Here is a 15,007-nt window from a genome sequence, read left to right on the forward strand (position 1 = left end):
GGTTGCACCAGCTGTGCTGCCAGGAGATAAAGAAGTTCCCCTCTTAGTGCCCCTAACAGACAGTCTTTCCTCGCAGCCTTCGCCCGCCTCTTCCTCACTGGTTCCTTCCTCGCCCCGTCCATCCTCTTCTTCCCCTCCTTCCTCACGTGCGTCTTGCACTTGCTCGTGTTCCTTCTCTTCTGCCTCCCCCGCGTCCCCTGCTGTCACTTCACGCTCTCCCTCCTCGGTTTCTCTCGCTGCCTCTCTCTCCTCTTCATCTTATTCCCTCGCCGTTGCTGCTCTTTCTCCACCTCGACCAGCGGGCTCACTCTACCACGCGCCGGCTCTGCAGCGATCCCTCTTCCGTGGCTCGGCTGATTCAAACCCCAGACCTCAACCGCCCTCTCACTCGCCGCTGCCTGTGCCACGCCCTCTCTGCACCCAATCCTCGCCATTCCCGTGTTCCTCTCTGCCCTCGATGTCTCCTCTCCCACGTCCTCTGAAGAAGGCCTTCCTCCCGCCTCCGTCTGTGTCGTCTCTCCAGTGCGATCCACCCGCTTCGCTGGCTCCCTTTTCTTCTTCTGCGTCTCAAAAGCCTTGCGGGAGGGGCCAGGCACCTTGCGCATGTCCTCGTGATCTACGCTTCGGCAGAGAGAATCTTGTTCCGCCTTTCCAACTCGGATTCCCCTCTGAAGCGCTCGTCTTCCCCCCCGTCCTGTTCTCGTCACCGACGAAACAAGACTGCTCTGCACGGTCCGCACGTCTTAAGCGCTCCACGCAGTGGCTGGCAGAGTCCCCCGCTCCAACGCTCCCTTCTTGCTCCAGTCCCTCTTCATCTGCTCCGCTTCCAGTCACCGGGGACGGTGCCGGTACAGACCGGCGCCTGCATGCAGATATACCTTCCCCCTCGTGTTCGACAGCGTTTTCGGAGTGTCTAACCGCGTCGATCGCCAGCGACGAGAGTCTCCATCTTACTGCGCCTGCTGCGAAATCTCCCCTCCTTCCGCCCACTCCCTTCTCCCCTTCCCCGTCGCCCCCTTCTGCTTCTGCCGTTTCTGCATCCGCTTGTTCCCCGTCTCCGTCGATGCCTTACTCTTCTTCTCTCTCCTGGTCCGCGCCTTGTGCTTCCTCACCTTCCTCGAGTCTGGATATTCCTTCGCCAGCCTCTGCGAGACGCCTTTCGTTTCCGCCTGACTGTTTGTCTGCTTCTAGCGATCCACTGGCTGCGTCCTCTGTCCGAGGCCATTGGGGTGCGTCGGCGGAGCAGGATGGCAACCAATGCGGGGCTTCCGTCGCGTCGCAATCCTCTGTCCCTTCTTGCGAGAGCGACGCGTCGGGCCGAGGCGAGCGCCTCGCGGCCCCCTGTTTGCCCCATCCGTCTCCGCCGCAGGTGCGGCACGTCCGATTCTCTGAAGGGAGAGAGGAGTGGCTGCTCTCCGAGGCTGCGTCGATAAACAGCATTATTGCTTTGAGCGACGAAGGGCCTTCTTCTGCGGTTCTTCTTCCTGCAGCTTTCGGATCGAATTCGCCCTCGCATCCACTCTCCTACGAGGAACTCACCAACAGTCTCCTCGTCTTTCCTCCGTCCCCTGCATCGTCTGCATCCTCTGATGCTTCGTTTTCTTCTTCCTCTTCCCGAGCCTCTTTCGCCTGTGCGGGACTTGCCTCTGTGGCTGCCCCAGCTCCTGCGGCGTTTCCCTCTTTCGCTGCTTCGTCGGCCTTCTCTCCTTCCTACCCTTCGCCCTCTTTTGCGAGAAAGGAAGCGAAAGAGGCGGCGGCGCTCTGTGCACCAGCCCACCAATGCGCTGGAGACGAAAAACGGAACGGGACGCACCATCTGGACGACGTGGACTGGCGGTGTCTCCCCGTGGACAGGTGGTCTACATCGAGGAGGGTGCAATCACAGAGGGGAACCGCAAACGAGGAGCCAAGCAGAGACCACAAACGTCATGGAGAAGCAGGAACAAAACCCCTGAGCGCCGGCAACATCCCACGCGACGCCGACTCTGAGAAGAGAGAAGACCGGATTCAAGCCCCAGAGAGAAACGGAAGAATGGCCCAAGGGGCTACACCTGACGGTCAAAGTCGAGGAGGCGACGACGCTTCTCCGAGACACAGACAAGCAAGGCCGGGAGCGCCTCTCGTCCGCAGAGAGGCACGAGAGATCGCGAGTGAAGGGAAACAGGTGGAATGTCACCTTCTTTTCGGCATGTCGCCCTTGAGCAGAACTTCTGAGCCCTCGTCTGTTCTCTCTCCATCGTCCTCTCTCTTGGGCGAACCGCGGCTCGACAGGAAACAAAGCGACAGCGTCTCGACGTTTCCTCCTGTTGCCCGTTCATCTCCCCCTTTGCCTGCCTCCGCTTCCTCATCTTGCTCGGCCGCGTCCAGTTCTGCTCCTCTTTCTGCCAGGTCGATCGCTCGCCTCGACAAGGTGCCCTCGAAGACAGCGGCGTCGTCTCCTCCCGCGTCGTCTTTGAGCAGTCTCGTCTTTCCAAAGTCGAACAGTTTTCCGCAGAGGCAGCCGGCGTCTTCCGCTGTGCCGCGGGGCCTCGAGGGCGGTCCAACGGGCCCGAGCGAGGGAGGCCGCGGAGGCGAGGAGACACCCAGCCGGACAGGCAGATACAGCGACGTCGCCCCAGGGGCCCGCGAATCTACGCTGGCACACGGGGAGACAGATCGAACCGCGGGCATCTACAGGGAGAGGACGCGAGCGAGCGACGCGGCTGTGGAAACCCGCAGGTCGAATGCGACCGCCACCGGCACGGTCTGTGCTCTGGACAGCGTTCGCGCGCAGGGGTCCACGAATCTCGACGCTTCGCTCGACGGCCCACACACTGGCAGGCACCAGGCCCCTGAGACCAGCTGTGTGTCGAGTTTTGTTCACAGCCCCTGCGGTCGTCAGCTTCCAACTGCACAGTCAACACGAACAGATTTGTTCGTCGACTCGTCTCTCTCGGCAGAACCATTGGCAAGGCCTCTGTCTCCGAAGGCCTCGCATCCTTCTGTCCCTTCGGGCGCTTCCTTCGCGTCTGCCGCTTTCTCGCCGGGGACGGCCTGCCGGCGCCATCGAACTGTCCCAGCTTGCCTCGAGCGAGGCGGGCGCCTGGTGACTGTTCGAGGCCCCGATGGCAACACCCGGCAGCAGTCTCTGCACGTTCCGCCGGCGTTGACAGCTCAGCCTGGAAAGTCTTGCTTCAGACGCACCTCCTCCTCGAGTCTTCGCTCTGAGGCATCTCCTCGTGCCGCCTCCCGTTCGGCTCGGATTCCACATCTCGCCTTCCCTCATTTCTCCCTCCTCGCCGCCTCTCCGTCTTCGCGTCGTGCCTCCTTTTCCTCTTCCTCGCCGTCTACTTCCTCGATGTCTTCGTCGATGTCTTCTTCCTCGCCGTCGCTTGCCCGACTGCTTCGGAGGTCGTTGACGCTGCGGCGCTGGACCACACAGGGCGAGGCGAGCGCAAAGGACCGAGAGGAGCCTGAGCGTTTGAGAGACACTTGGAAGGCGACGCCGTCCTCGCCTGGCCTGCCAGTGCCTGTGGGCTTTGAACAACCCTCCGCGAAAGAAGCTTCCAGCCGGGTGGTTTCCTCGCTCGCTCTCTCCCCGTCCTCACAGCGTTCGAAACCGCCCCGCCTTCTGTTCGCTCCTTTCAGCGGCGGCCACGCCACCCGAGGTGGGAGAGCCTGGCTTCTGAGGAAGGGCGGAGCTGAGAAAGACGCTGAACGAGCACAGAACAGTGCACAGAAATGCGGGGAGAAAACCCTGGACAGAGAAACGGGCAGCGGAGAGAGCGAAGCCGAGAGAGGCCGGTCGCGGCGAATGTTTGGCGCATCTGGAGAACCCTTCAGCCAGGCGCCTTTCTTGATTCCGGCGATTCACGGTGAGGAGACCCCGGCGTTTGCTTCACCTTCGGCACGGCTCGGCGAGTTCGTGGAAGCGCCGCGAGAAGCGCCAGCAGGCAGCCGCGCGTTTCTTCTTCCTCGGCAAGGCACAGGCATCTTCGACCTTGCAGCTCTGGACGAAAAAGATTTTGCTGCTGAGCACCCTGAGAGGCTCGAGATCTCCCCTCGCCTTCGGCCGCCGCATGCAGACGCCGCGCGCGAAGTCACGGCAGCGCGCGAGGCAGAGGGCGGTGGGAAGCGAACGCCGGGATGTGCAGAGCAGAAGCAAAGAGGCAAGGAGGAGGGAGGAAGAGGAGACAGAAGTGGAGACAGTGAAGGAGAAGAAAGAGACGAAGACAGAAACGAAAGTGAGTTGCGCTTCCCCCGACCAGGACGGGAACAGAGAGCTAAAGCCCTTTTCTTCTCTCCACCTTTGTTCCGCGAAAGAGGTAGGCGACGCCACACAGTTTCAGCCGTTCCCTTCTTTCACGCCGCTCGTGCTTCGGCCGCGTCTCTCTCTTCCTCATTTCCTTTCTCTTCTCCCTTGGCATCGGCGTCTTTGCCGATGGACTTCAGCTGGCCGCGAAGTGCAGCCTCGCAGGCGTCGGCGGCGCCGCACATTCAAAACCAACCGCCTTTCTCTCTCCTCAGAGACGACCCTAGTGGCGAGCGCCCGTGGCAGACACCGGTCCCGCTGGGGGGCGAGCGAGCGGAGACAGAGAGACAGTTGCACGCTGCAGGGAGCGGGAGTCCCCGCGAAGAACCTCGGTCAGAGCAAGCGGACGACGCCTCCCAGGATTCGTCCACCGGGCCCTCTTCGCCCGGTTCCCCTGCCATCCACTTTTTCGACGTGGCGACATCTCAGGGAGCGCAGGACTGAGAAGGGGGGCAGTGAGCCAGACGCCGGGGCGCGTCGAGGCACGGGAGTATTGAGGAGGGAAGCGAGACCAAACAAACCGGGCACAAGCGCAGAGGCCAGCAGAGGAGACAGCAGGGGACGGGAGAGACAGCGAAAGAAGGATCGTGACACAGAGAGGAGAAGAAAGGTGATACATGCGCGAGCCCACGGATTCTCGGGGCGAAGTGGGAGAAGCTTTGACGGGTCCTCGGCTCTCCCTGCAGCTACACACACCGGCCGGAGTACAACGACAGGCCTAGCCTTAGAGGGGGGAGCCTCTACTGGGAGGCTACCTGAGCAGCGATACAAAGCTACAACTCAAGCTGAACGATTACATCGGCATTCCTTCCTGCGTAGTTTTCTGTATCTCGTGTGCATTCCTGTTGATACAGATACGCACAGGCGAATAGATCTCTATGCATACATATGCGTGTAGGTACAAGTGTGAATACGTCGAGCATGAGAGTCCTAGACGAGCGGAGTGAGAGACTCGGCACCTGTCTTCTTCAGAGCTTTCGGCCGCCTAGAAGTCTAACGGCTAAAACCTTGCCGCAGTGAACAGGCTGACACACGAAAGCAAATGGACGCTAGACAGCGTCACCCGTTTCACTTGTTCAGAAAAGTGGATTACATGCCCATAGAGTCTACAGAAAATCTTCATAGTTAACAATGCAGATGCATGCATATGTCAACGCACGTGCATGTTCATACACATGAATGTGCCTGTGGATCTGCCGACCTGCAACAGTTTACTCTGTCCTCTGTCTTTGGCGAGTCGTCTCTTTCGACATCAAGGAAAATGCATGAGGGGCAGGGCAGGCAAATCTTCTCAGAGATGCACGTGTCGCCGGAAGTCCGTTTGCGCATGCAGCGGTATGAGCAACGGTTCACGTTCGTCGCTCTCGGCCGTCGACTATCCTTCTGCGGCCTGACATAGGATGTATCCTATCCCCCGATCTGCCTCGTCTCTTACTCTCTCTTTCTGCCTGTCTCCCGCCTTTCTAAGCTGTTTCTCGCACCCATTGCTATGCGGTCTCCTCTCCCTCGTGTAGCATTCTCTCTTTCTCTCTTTCGTCAATTGATTTCGCGCTGTGAGTTCTTCTCCTCTGACTCTCGCCCTTCTCTGTCTTTCTTTGGTGCATGCACGGCACATTATGTGCGCGAGGCAAGACCATTTTCGTGACCGCCTGCTTTAAAAAAGCGAGGCGGTCTGCATGCACATGCAGATACACTTCGCACCGTCGAGCGAAAGTCTTGCACGTTCGTTCCTGACGCTATGAAAGCGTCGGGAAAAGTTTATCATGACGGAGAACTCAACCAAGGAGACATATCCGGAGACATGCAGCACAACGGATATATGCGTATGCATGAACACTTAGTTGGACAAAAAAGGCATGCACAGAAAAATGATGCATGCAAAGAGGTGTACATCTACCGATCTCTTGAATGACACAACGAGACACCGTTGTAAATATAAAAAAGATTATATGAATATATTATATATATTCATGTACGTTGGAGACGTATGTACACAAACCTGCCTGATTTGAGATGCACCCAGAGATATTTCCCTCAGCAGTTTTACTCTTTTGCTATTAGTGAGGTCGACGCTGTGGTCCTTCGCGTCAAGATCTAAACGAATGGGTTTCGGATGCAGGCGTGAGAGAATCAAGAGGAAAAACGAGGTCGAACTCTGCGAGCGGGACGCGTTTTGCTGAGGCGCACTGCAAAGGGGACGAGAGAAAGAAGAAACGCGAACGACAAACACTGTAAAAGGAACGCGTGCACGAGCGTTCGCGCGACGCCAAAGCAGTGCACAGCTCTCTTCCTCAGAGGTCTTTGGGTTTTGCGGCAAGCATGCGAAAAGGATAGGAGAAAGCCGGTGGCGTAGAGATGCGCGTGTTAATTGCTTTCTCTCGGTCAGCCCGTCCGAAACGTTTCGCTCTCCTTGGCGCCGACCTCCTTCGCCACTGGTTCTTCTTTTCCTGACTCTCCACCTGATTTGCACGCAGTCCCGAAATACCGGTATCCTTCGGATGTGCCTTGTCCCTCTGGTTTCCGCTGTCTCCTCAGCCGCCTCTCACTTCTCTTCGTTCTCTCCGTCGCCGTCACTTCTTTTGTCGTCGCCTTCTTCCTCTTCCGCTGCGTCCTTCTGTTCGTCGTCGCTATCCTGTCGTTTTTCGCTCTCCTTCAGCCACTGGTCCGCGAGCGCGTCTTGCCAGCTTTGCGTTGCTTGGCGCGAGGCCGCAGCGTCGTGCAGTCGGTCCAGGAGAATTTTGACAAAGGGCTGGTCGGGATTCTGTACCTGTTTCTTGACGCCTTCTGGAATGACTTCGTCGATGAGTTGCATGTACTTCTCAGCATCGCTCGGGTCTTCTCTGCCTTCCACCGGCGCTTCCTCCGTTCCCTGGCCTTCTCGGCCTCTCTCTGAGGGTTCTTCGTCCTCTGCTTCTTCGACGGCGGCGAGGCACTGCCTCTTGATCGCGTCTTCTCGCGCCCGCTCGCGCGCCTCCTCCTTCTGCTCCTCCGCGGCTGTCAACTTCACGAAATACGCATGCAGGAGAGACCGGAAGCAGAGATCTTGCAAGAGCGGCACGGGAGCGATGCTGCGCGCCAGCGAGCTAGAGAACTTTGCTTTCAAGGACAGAATGTACGGGTGATTCAGCACGTCGTAAATCCCGTTCTCCCGGCCCAACCGACGAGCCGGATCGGGCGCCAGCAACTGCTCGACGAGTTCGCGCGCGCCGGGCGGGAAGTGCGGCGGAAAATGGAGATCGTGCGCCTGTACCTGACAACGGAGCGCAGGAAGGCAAAGGGGAGACTCGAGAGGGGACAAGGAGGCAGCGAAAAAGAGACAAGAGAGACACGACGGAGAGAAAAAGAAGAGAAGAGAACGACGAGATGAAGCAGGGAGAGGGAAGAGAAAGAAGAGGCAAAGACAGAGACGACGAGAAAGAAGAGGCAAAGACAGAGACGAAGAGAAAGAAGAGGCAAAGACAGAGACGACGAGAGAGACGAAGAGAAAGACGACGAGAAAGACGACGAGAGAGACGAAGAGAGAGACGAAGAGAAAGACGAAGAGAAAGACGAAGAGAGAGACGAAGACGGAGAGAAAAAGAAGAGAAGCGAACGACGAGATGAAGCAGGGAGAGAAGAGAAAGACGAAAAGAAAGACGAAGACGGAGAAGGCAGAGAAAACCAAGGATGAGAAGAAACCAAGAAGACAAACACAAATACGGAAACACGGTTGCGGGGAAGGAGTCGACGAGGGGGAACGAGCTCAGCAGACGTGAGGGAGCGCGTGGGAACAGAGGAAGGGAAGGCACACCGCGCGGAGGAGCTCCATACAAACGCTCCAGGCAGACCCGCCCCAAGAAGAGAAAAGAAAACGGAAATTGCAAAGGAACGGCTTATGACCTTGAGGAAGATGAAGTAGTTTGTTGACGCGTCGAAGGGAGGGTTGCCTGTGGAGAGACATCCGACACACGCCGTCATCATCGTTTTCGCTTCTGAGCGCGTTCTTCCGGCTAAAGCCCAAACGACGCCGTATCGTTCCAGTGCATGCAGTTCACCTCCGCCACGCGACTACACAGTGACCGTTTTCAAACGTCCCCATCTCGGCCTTCGTGTTGAGGCGCGAAAGCGAAGGAAAAAACGAGGGGAAAAGGAGAAATAGACGACAAGCAGAGGCGTAGGAGGAAGGGCAAGAGGCCGAACGCGCCCCGAGGAAGAAAGCTCCAATGGGGAAAATGGAACGAAAAAAAACAGGGAGGAGAATGGAAGAAGGCAGAGAGGCGAAACCCCGATGGTAGGCAATGAAGACGAGAGACAAAAGGAAACCCGCTGGAGGTGAAGGAGCGACGAAAAGCAGGTCGAATCGTCAGGGGGTCGAACTCGCATCCTTTCTGTTACTCTGTCTCTCGTGTACCTGTAAGAATTTGGTAAATCGTGCATCCTAGACTCCACAGATCTCGCATTTTCCCGCTGTCTTTGTTCTGGACTGCCTCCGGGGGCATGAACTGCGGAGTGCCGATGTGGTGCGCGAAGGAGACACGTGCCGGCCTAGCAGTCAAATCCGAAAAAGGACAAAAGCGCGAGAATCCTCAAGCTGCTGCTTCGTCCGCATGTGTGGGGTGCATGCAGAAGAGAAAAAAGAGACCGCTATAAAACGGCGACGAGCAGTGTGACCCCCACACGAGGCGGCACGACGCGTCCCGCAGAAGACAAGAATCCAAGGCTTCACTCTTTCGTCATATAGGCACACGCTTCTGAGCCGAAACGCCAGTCTATCACCCTGCCTTTCTCTAAGTGCCATGACACAACTACCTACCTTTCCACAAACACCAAAGCACACTTGGTATTACGCTATTTGCTACACCTGTGTGCATAGATCTATGTAGGTGTCTCTTTTGTAAGACGTTTTTGAGGCATGCTTCACCTTATGAACGGTTTTGATAGCTTTCATCCACCTCCATGCACACCCGGCTTCTTGGTTGTTTAGCTACGTGTTTGACCGGCCGCCACATCGCGCGTCACGCCCTACACCCGTTTATGCGAGGGATGCCCACATCGCTACGCGGGGGGGGGGGGGGGGGGTACCGAGCCTAGTCTCGCCTTCCTAATCGGCACCGCTCCCGCTTCGCTGTGCGTTGATCTTTCGCAAAAGCTGGTCTCAACCAGTCTGAAAGGGATCCTACAGCTTTCGGTTTGACGCAGAGATCAGCGGCGAGGGAGAGCCGAGGATGGGCGGCTTCACTTCGGGGTGCTCGAGGTCGACGGCAGTCCCGAAGTCGATCAGCTTCAAATTGCCATCCCGCTTCACGACGATGTTCTCTGCCTGAAAAAGAAACGAAGAGAAAGAGATCCCGAGAAAGAGGTCGAGTAAAGATCGAGAAAGAGACAACACGCAGGCAGAGTGAGACAAAGAAACGAAAAGAAAAGGAGAGACGCGAGAGAGCCAAGGGTCAAAGAGAGATGGAGCTTGTAGCGAGATACTCAGAGACGAATTGACACGAGCACGAGACGAGGCGCCGACCGCGGGTGCAAAAAAAGAATCAGCCACCAGAAGCCGTCGCCGTCTTGCAGTCGCCCCTGCGTCTCAGCCTCTGTCGCCTGAGTCGTGCAGAGGCGAAAAAGAGAAGTCGGGGTTCTCCTCACAACCGAGAGCCGCGGTCCCACCCCCCTCACTCGCCGCACCTTGATGTCTCGATGAATAATGCCCTTGGAGTGAATGTACTCGACGGCCGCGCACAGCTGCAGGATGTAGCGCGCGGCGAGGTTCTCTGTCAGCACGCCTCCGTGCATGAGAAGTTCCCAGAGTTCACCGTTTCTGAGACAGACGGCAGGCGGAGAGAGCGCCTTTCCATTACGTCTACTTTTTCACTTTAGAAAACGCCCTCCGAGCACACGCCTTTCCTCACGCCTCGCCATCTCCAAACGCTGCGGGACGCAGGTGGAGACAGGGGCCGACAAAGAGCAGCCGAAGCCACGGGGCAACGCATCGTGTGTGTGTGTGCCTCACGACCAGCTGAGACTTCCAGAGAGCGCAAGCCTGTCCATTTTCAAAGAAGCGAGAGGGAGTTAAGGCGACACGAACACGAACGTATTGCGAAGCCGCAGCAGCGACTTGGGCGGAAGAAGACCGAGACAGCGGAGAGAGAGCGCAGCGAGAAGGAGACCTTCCTTTTTTTGACGGGGTTTTCCTGCAAGTGTGTGTGTGTGTGTGTCTGGCAGGCACGCGACAACGACGCGACATCCCGGTTTTCGATTGGGACCGATCCCACAGGCATCGGAGTCGTTTTCTCTCGCCGTTCGTCCGAGAGATGAAGGCGAAACGGCGAGTGTATCACCGCCGCGCCCTGCGATTTCTCTGTACAGGCGGCGAGGCGGCGGGGCAGCCGCGGAAGGCGACACAAGCAGCAAACCCCTCGTGGTGCATCTGCCTGTCACACTCACTCCGCTAGCTCGTAGACAATGCAAACGCGGAATTCGTCTTTGAAGGTTGCGATCATTTTGATGACGTTCGGGTGTCCAGGCTCGTTGAGGCGAAGCATGCAGTGCCGCTCCATGAGCACGTCCTGGATCTTGTTCAGTCGCATGACTTGTTTCTGAGAATCGAAGGCAACGCAGAGGAAAAGATCCCGGAGATGGAGGAAGGCGCCTCCGAGAAAGACAACAGATAGAAAAGCGGCTCTCGCAGGAGAAGAAGAGAGCACGTGAAGGCCAACGGCACAGAGCCCAACTCGCCTCTTTCTCGCGCGGGGTGTAGAGCCTGCAGGAAGTGCCTTCTTGGCAGAGAGAGGAGAAACGATACGCAGAGAGAGGAGAAACGATAGGCAGAAAGAGGAGAAGACGGCTCGGCGGTGCGTCTTTTCTCCGCTCTCCTGGCGGTAAAGAGAGACGCGCGAGTTTAACAGAAGACATGCATCCACTGGGAATAGAGAGAGAGCATGCAAGGCGCGTTCTGGGGTGCCGCGTCTCCTCGTGCTGTTCTTGATCCGCTCACTCGGTCAAACACTTTGAGGGCGTAGGCCTGGCCGGCAGGGTCGTCGACGAGCGTCGCCTCGAAGACCTCGCAGAAATTTCCGCGGCCCAAGAAGCGCTCCAGGGAAAAGTGGTCAAAGGTGAACTGACAAAAACAAGAAAGAACGGAGGCAAAGATGGAGACAGAGGGGACAGAAAAAGAGAAAGGTGCCACAGGCAAGAAGGTCCGCGGGAAGCACAGCGGGAGCTCGCAAATGAAGTGTGTCCTGCACACGCGCGAGGGCTCCTCTGAAAAAAGAAGAGAGGACAGGGAGAGTCTGACATCAGCAGGGGGAAAGAGCGGACAGAAAGGAAGCGAGGAGAGAAAGACGAAGGCAGGGAAGAGAACAGAGAACGCGGCGAGAGAGCGAAGGAAGGCCGCCACAACGGGGAAGACGGTAAACAGGGGAAATGAGAACAAGGCGAACAAGATGAGCAAGAAGAAAACAAGGAGAAGAAGAACTACGAAACGAGAATGTAGAGAAGGCAGATGGGCAGAGAGAGACAAGAGACACAAAAGCGGCGAGAAGTTGAATGTGTGGTTTTTCTCCAGTAACGTACTTTTCCATCTTCTTTGAGAGGAGGAGGAGTCTTTGCCACAGAGAGCCGTGAGCGGCGGGAAGAAGAGGACTCGAGGAACCCTGCCTTCATCGCGAAAAAGGGAAGTCGCGAAAAGGCAGAGTTTCTGGAAGGGAAATGTGCAGGACGGAGATTTACCGGAGAGGGGAAAGACTGGGAAGAACACACCGGAAGAAAAGACAAGCGAGGCAGTCCGAGAGTCACCCCATTCTTCCAGAAGCGACGTCCACGAGAAAGAGAAAGCGGCGCGAGAGGCAAAGAGAGACACAGAGACAGGGTGTACGGGCGTCGTCTTGACTGTTGATATCTCGGTGTGTGTATTTGCTCGCGATCTCCGCAGGAGACGCAAGGCGGCGCTTTAGTTGTTTGAAGCTGTCGAAGAAACGGAGCAGTCTGAGCGTGACGACGGCATGACGACAGATGTGCGAGGTCGCGTCGCCGAGCCGACGCGCGGTCGTCCTGCGACAGCGCAGGGGACTCCTAGGGGAAATTTGCACGCAAGAAGACGCCGTGTGGATTGATGAGAGAAAGAGGGGGAAAAGAGACAGAGAAGAAAGGCGAATGGTGCCTCGTCCACTGATGCTCTTGTTCTGTCTAGCAGTGTGCGTGTGTCGTCGGAGAAATCCCTTCTTCTGCGCAAAGAAGTGCTCGCCGGGAAAGATCGCAAGACAGCGGATGGCGGGAGACGGAAGACAAAACAGAACCCAGCATCCTTTTGTCAAGAAAGGTCCAGAAAAACGTTTCCAAAAATACAGGGAAAGAGACCCGCTCTCGTTCCCTCACGACTCCCCCCTGCTTCCTCGTGACGCCGTTGGGCGCGCTGGCATATAGATGCCTGAAGGGTAGCTAGGGCGGGGTAAGACATCTTCCAGAACGCCTCAAGCACCCAGACAGGGTCAGAGAAGAAAGGAAATCTCCAAGCGGTCGGCCGGAAAGCGAAAATAGACAAATCTGAGCCGCACGAACAGCGTTTGCCTAATTCAACCGTCAACCGCCACCAAAGGCATAGATCTGCTGGGGGACCCGGTGTCCACGCACCTCAGCGAGAGGACAACGAGAATCTGTCCCACGCCTCCCACTTCTTGACATACACGCACACGTGTGCGTTTCACACATCTCTAGAATATCTATGCAGGCACCACGAGATATCTGTCGGCAAATGCTCTTACGTCTATATGGACGCTCTATGAATTGCATTTGCATAGAACACACACCATCTATATGTATAGTTACGAGTATAATCGTCATCCATCTGGATACACGTATGTGAATAGATGTGTGTTATATATATATATGTGGTACATATATGTATTAGTAGAGCGAGAGCACCCAGACGTATGTCTGTATCTGTCGACGTCAATGTTTAGAGTTGTGCATGCTCACTTTGTGTCGCTTTTGCGAGATTCTCTGTCGTTCGATGGAAGGTGCTTTATTCAGTTTCACGCCACCATCAGCCCAGTGACAGAAGGGAAGACAGCCGGTTCGTCAGATCGGAGGAGTCGGTCAGCGTTGTAGGGACGCGAATGTCTCAGTTTATTCGTGTGAGTTTTTTCACAGTTCTGGATCGTAGATCATCTGTGTGTTGTGTACGGTGAATCTGTTTGAACTCCCGGGACGGGAGGCGGTCCGAGAATCGTTTCCACTTGAATGCGCAGTGTGTGTGGAGCGCCGACTGAAGTCTGAAGTGCATTCAGCCTGCCGATGTCTCTCGCGGGTACGGATCGGCCGTTTGAGTCTTCGTCTCCGTAGCACCGAGAGGCCTGGTGGCAGGCGATTTCATTCCGATTTTCTTTCGGGTCAGAAAAAGGCGTGAGGTCCCCGCTGCCTGGTGGAGGAAGCCTCTGAACGAAACTCCCAACACAACCCTTCCTCGGCTTCCTCGGAGGTGCGCACACAAACCACACCCCTTTCGGGGGACTTGGGAAACCATGGAGTCAAGAAAGAAGAAGTGATGCGCTCGGCCAGTTGCACGAGAGGGGGTCGTGGGACGGGTTCTGTGTCGCATTCAGACTGTGTTTTGCGCCGGGACACGGGGCACAGCGAGGTGTAGCGCATCCTGTGTTTCCAGTGAAGATCAAAACCGCGTTCCCCGGCCTGTAACATTGAGAAGCAGATGCACAGCCAGTCGTTTCTCTGCGCGGTGCGTCGACTCGCTGTACATGCCTGGAGGCTTTCGTAGCAACGCTCGGCGATCGAAAACTCTGCACGAATGAAGAAACGAACGCCACTGGAGATCGCTCTCTGGTGGGAGTCGGACACCTGTCAGAAGGAGTTTCGAGTTTCGTTGGACGCGGTTTTGAGAGCTGCGCGGAGCCCTTTCGCTTCTTCAAGGTCGCGGGTGTCAGTCGCCAGGTTACCAGCTTTCCAGGGAGAGAGGGGGGGTTGGCGAGTTCTTCCTCCACTACGGCCAAGCACCCGCAAGGACGCGATCGAACGCTCCCTCCCTGTTTTCCGACTGGGCCTTTTATTACCTCATTTCTCGTTTCCTTTGCATGCGTGCACACTTCGAATCCCCATGCGTGCCGGGCAATGAAACGGGAAAGCGGCTCACGCGAGTGCGCGACGGCCTGTGAACTCCCGAGATCCGCGGATAGAGAATCGAGCAAACGCGGCGACTCTGTGAACGATAAGCGGTGCGGAGGTTCGAAAGACCAAAGAGGAACTCGTCGAACAAACTCGACAAACTCCCAATACTGACACACTGTCCATCTGCATTGCCGTTTATATATACGTGCACATATACATGTATATATATATATATACATATATATGTGTTCAACTACCATTTTTGTGTATAAAACCTATGTATGAATATACGATAATACATATGTCTGTATCAGTCTACTTGTGTATATTTATCTATAGCTGCGGATGCTTAAAATTTTGTGTGGCGTGCAGCTGGAGAGAGCCCCCGGCGGTGACGTTTGGCGGCGGGACGAGCCGCGAGACAAAGCGGCGAACACGTGCCAAGTTTTTCGCTTTCGACTCGACCTCTCTCAAAAAAAGTGTCGCCGTGGGACCGTTCGTGGACGCGAAAAGAATCGGGTTCTCCCAGTCACGGATCACCCTGTCGTCGATGGCGTCGCAATCTCTCCTTTCGGGGGGAAAGACGAATCGCGTGGTCCTCTATCCCCTCGTTTTCGTGGCAGTCCG

At 56.5% G+C, this 15,007-nt stretch overlaps 2 protein-coding genes across 2 annotated transcripts; one reads left to right on the plus strand and one right to left on the minus strand.

The window, feature by feature from the left end:
* Window positions 1–1,063: 1,063 nt before the first annotated feature.
* On the plus strand, window positions 1,064–4,735 carry NCLIV_037980 (conserved hypothetical protein; the record flags this gene model as incomplete). The annotated part of the gene is made up of 1 exon (XM_003883998.1): window positions 1,064–4,735. One exon carries the CDS (start codon window positions 1,064–1,066, stop codon window positions 4,733–4,735), a length of 3,672 nt encoding a protein of 1,223 aa, XP_003884047.1.
* Window positions 4,736–6,833: 2,098 nt separating this feature from the next.
* Window positions 6,834–11,926, minus strand: NCLIV_037990 (putative AGC kinase; the record flags this gene model as incomplete). The annotated part of the gene is made up of 8 exons (XM_003883999.1): window positions 6,834–7,541; window positions 8,171–8,217; window positions 8,682–8,815; window positions 9,451–9,590; window positions 9,950–10,082; window positions 10,709–10,860; window positions 11,259–11,381; window positions 11,837–11,926. The coding sequence occupies 8 exons, from the start codon at window positions 11,924–11,926 to the stop codon at window positions 6,834–6,836; spliced, it is 1,527 nt and encodes a 508-aa protein (XP_003884048.1).
* Between the last annotated feature and the right edge of the window lie 3,081 nt (window positions 11,927–15,007).

Source organism: Neospora caninum, chromosome VIII, assembly GCF_000208865.1.
Source record: "Neospora caninum Liverpool complete genome, chromosome VIII".
Classification (NCBI taxonomy): Eukaryota; Apicomplexa; class Conoidasida; order Eucoccidiorida; family Sarcocystidae; genus Neospora; species Neospora caninum.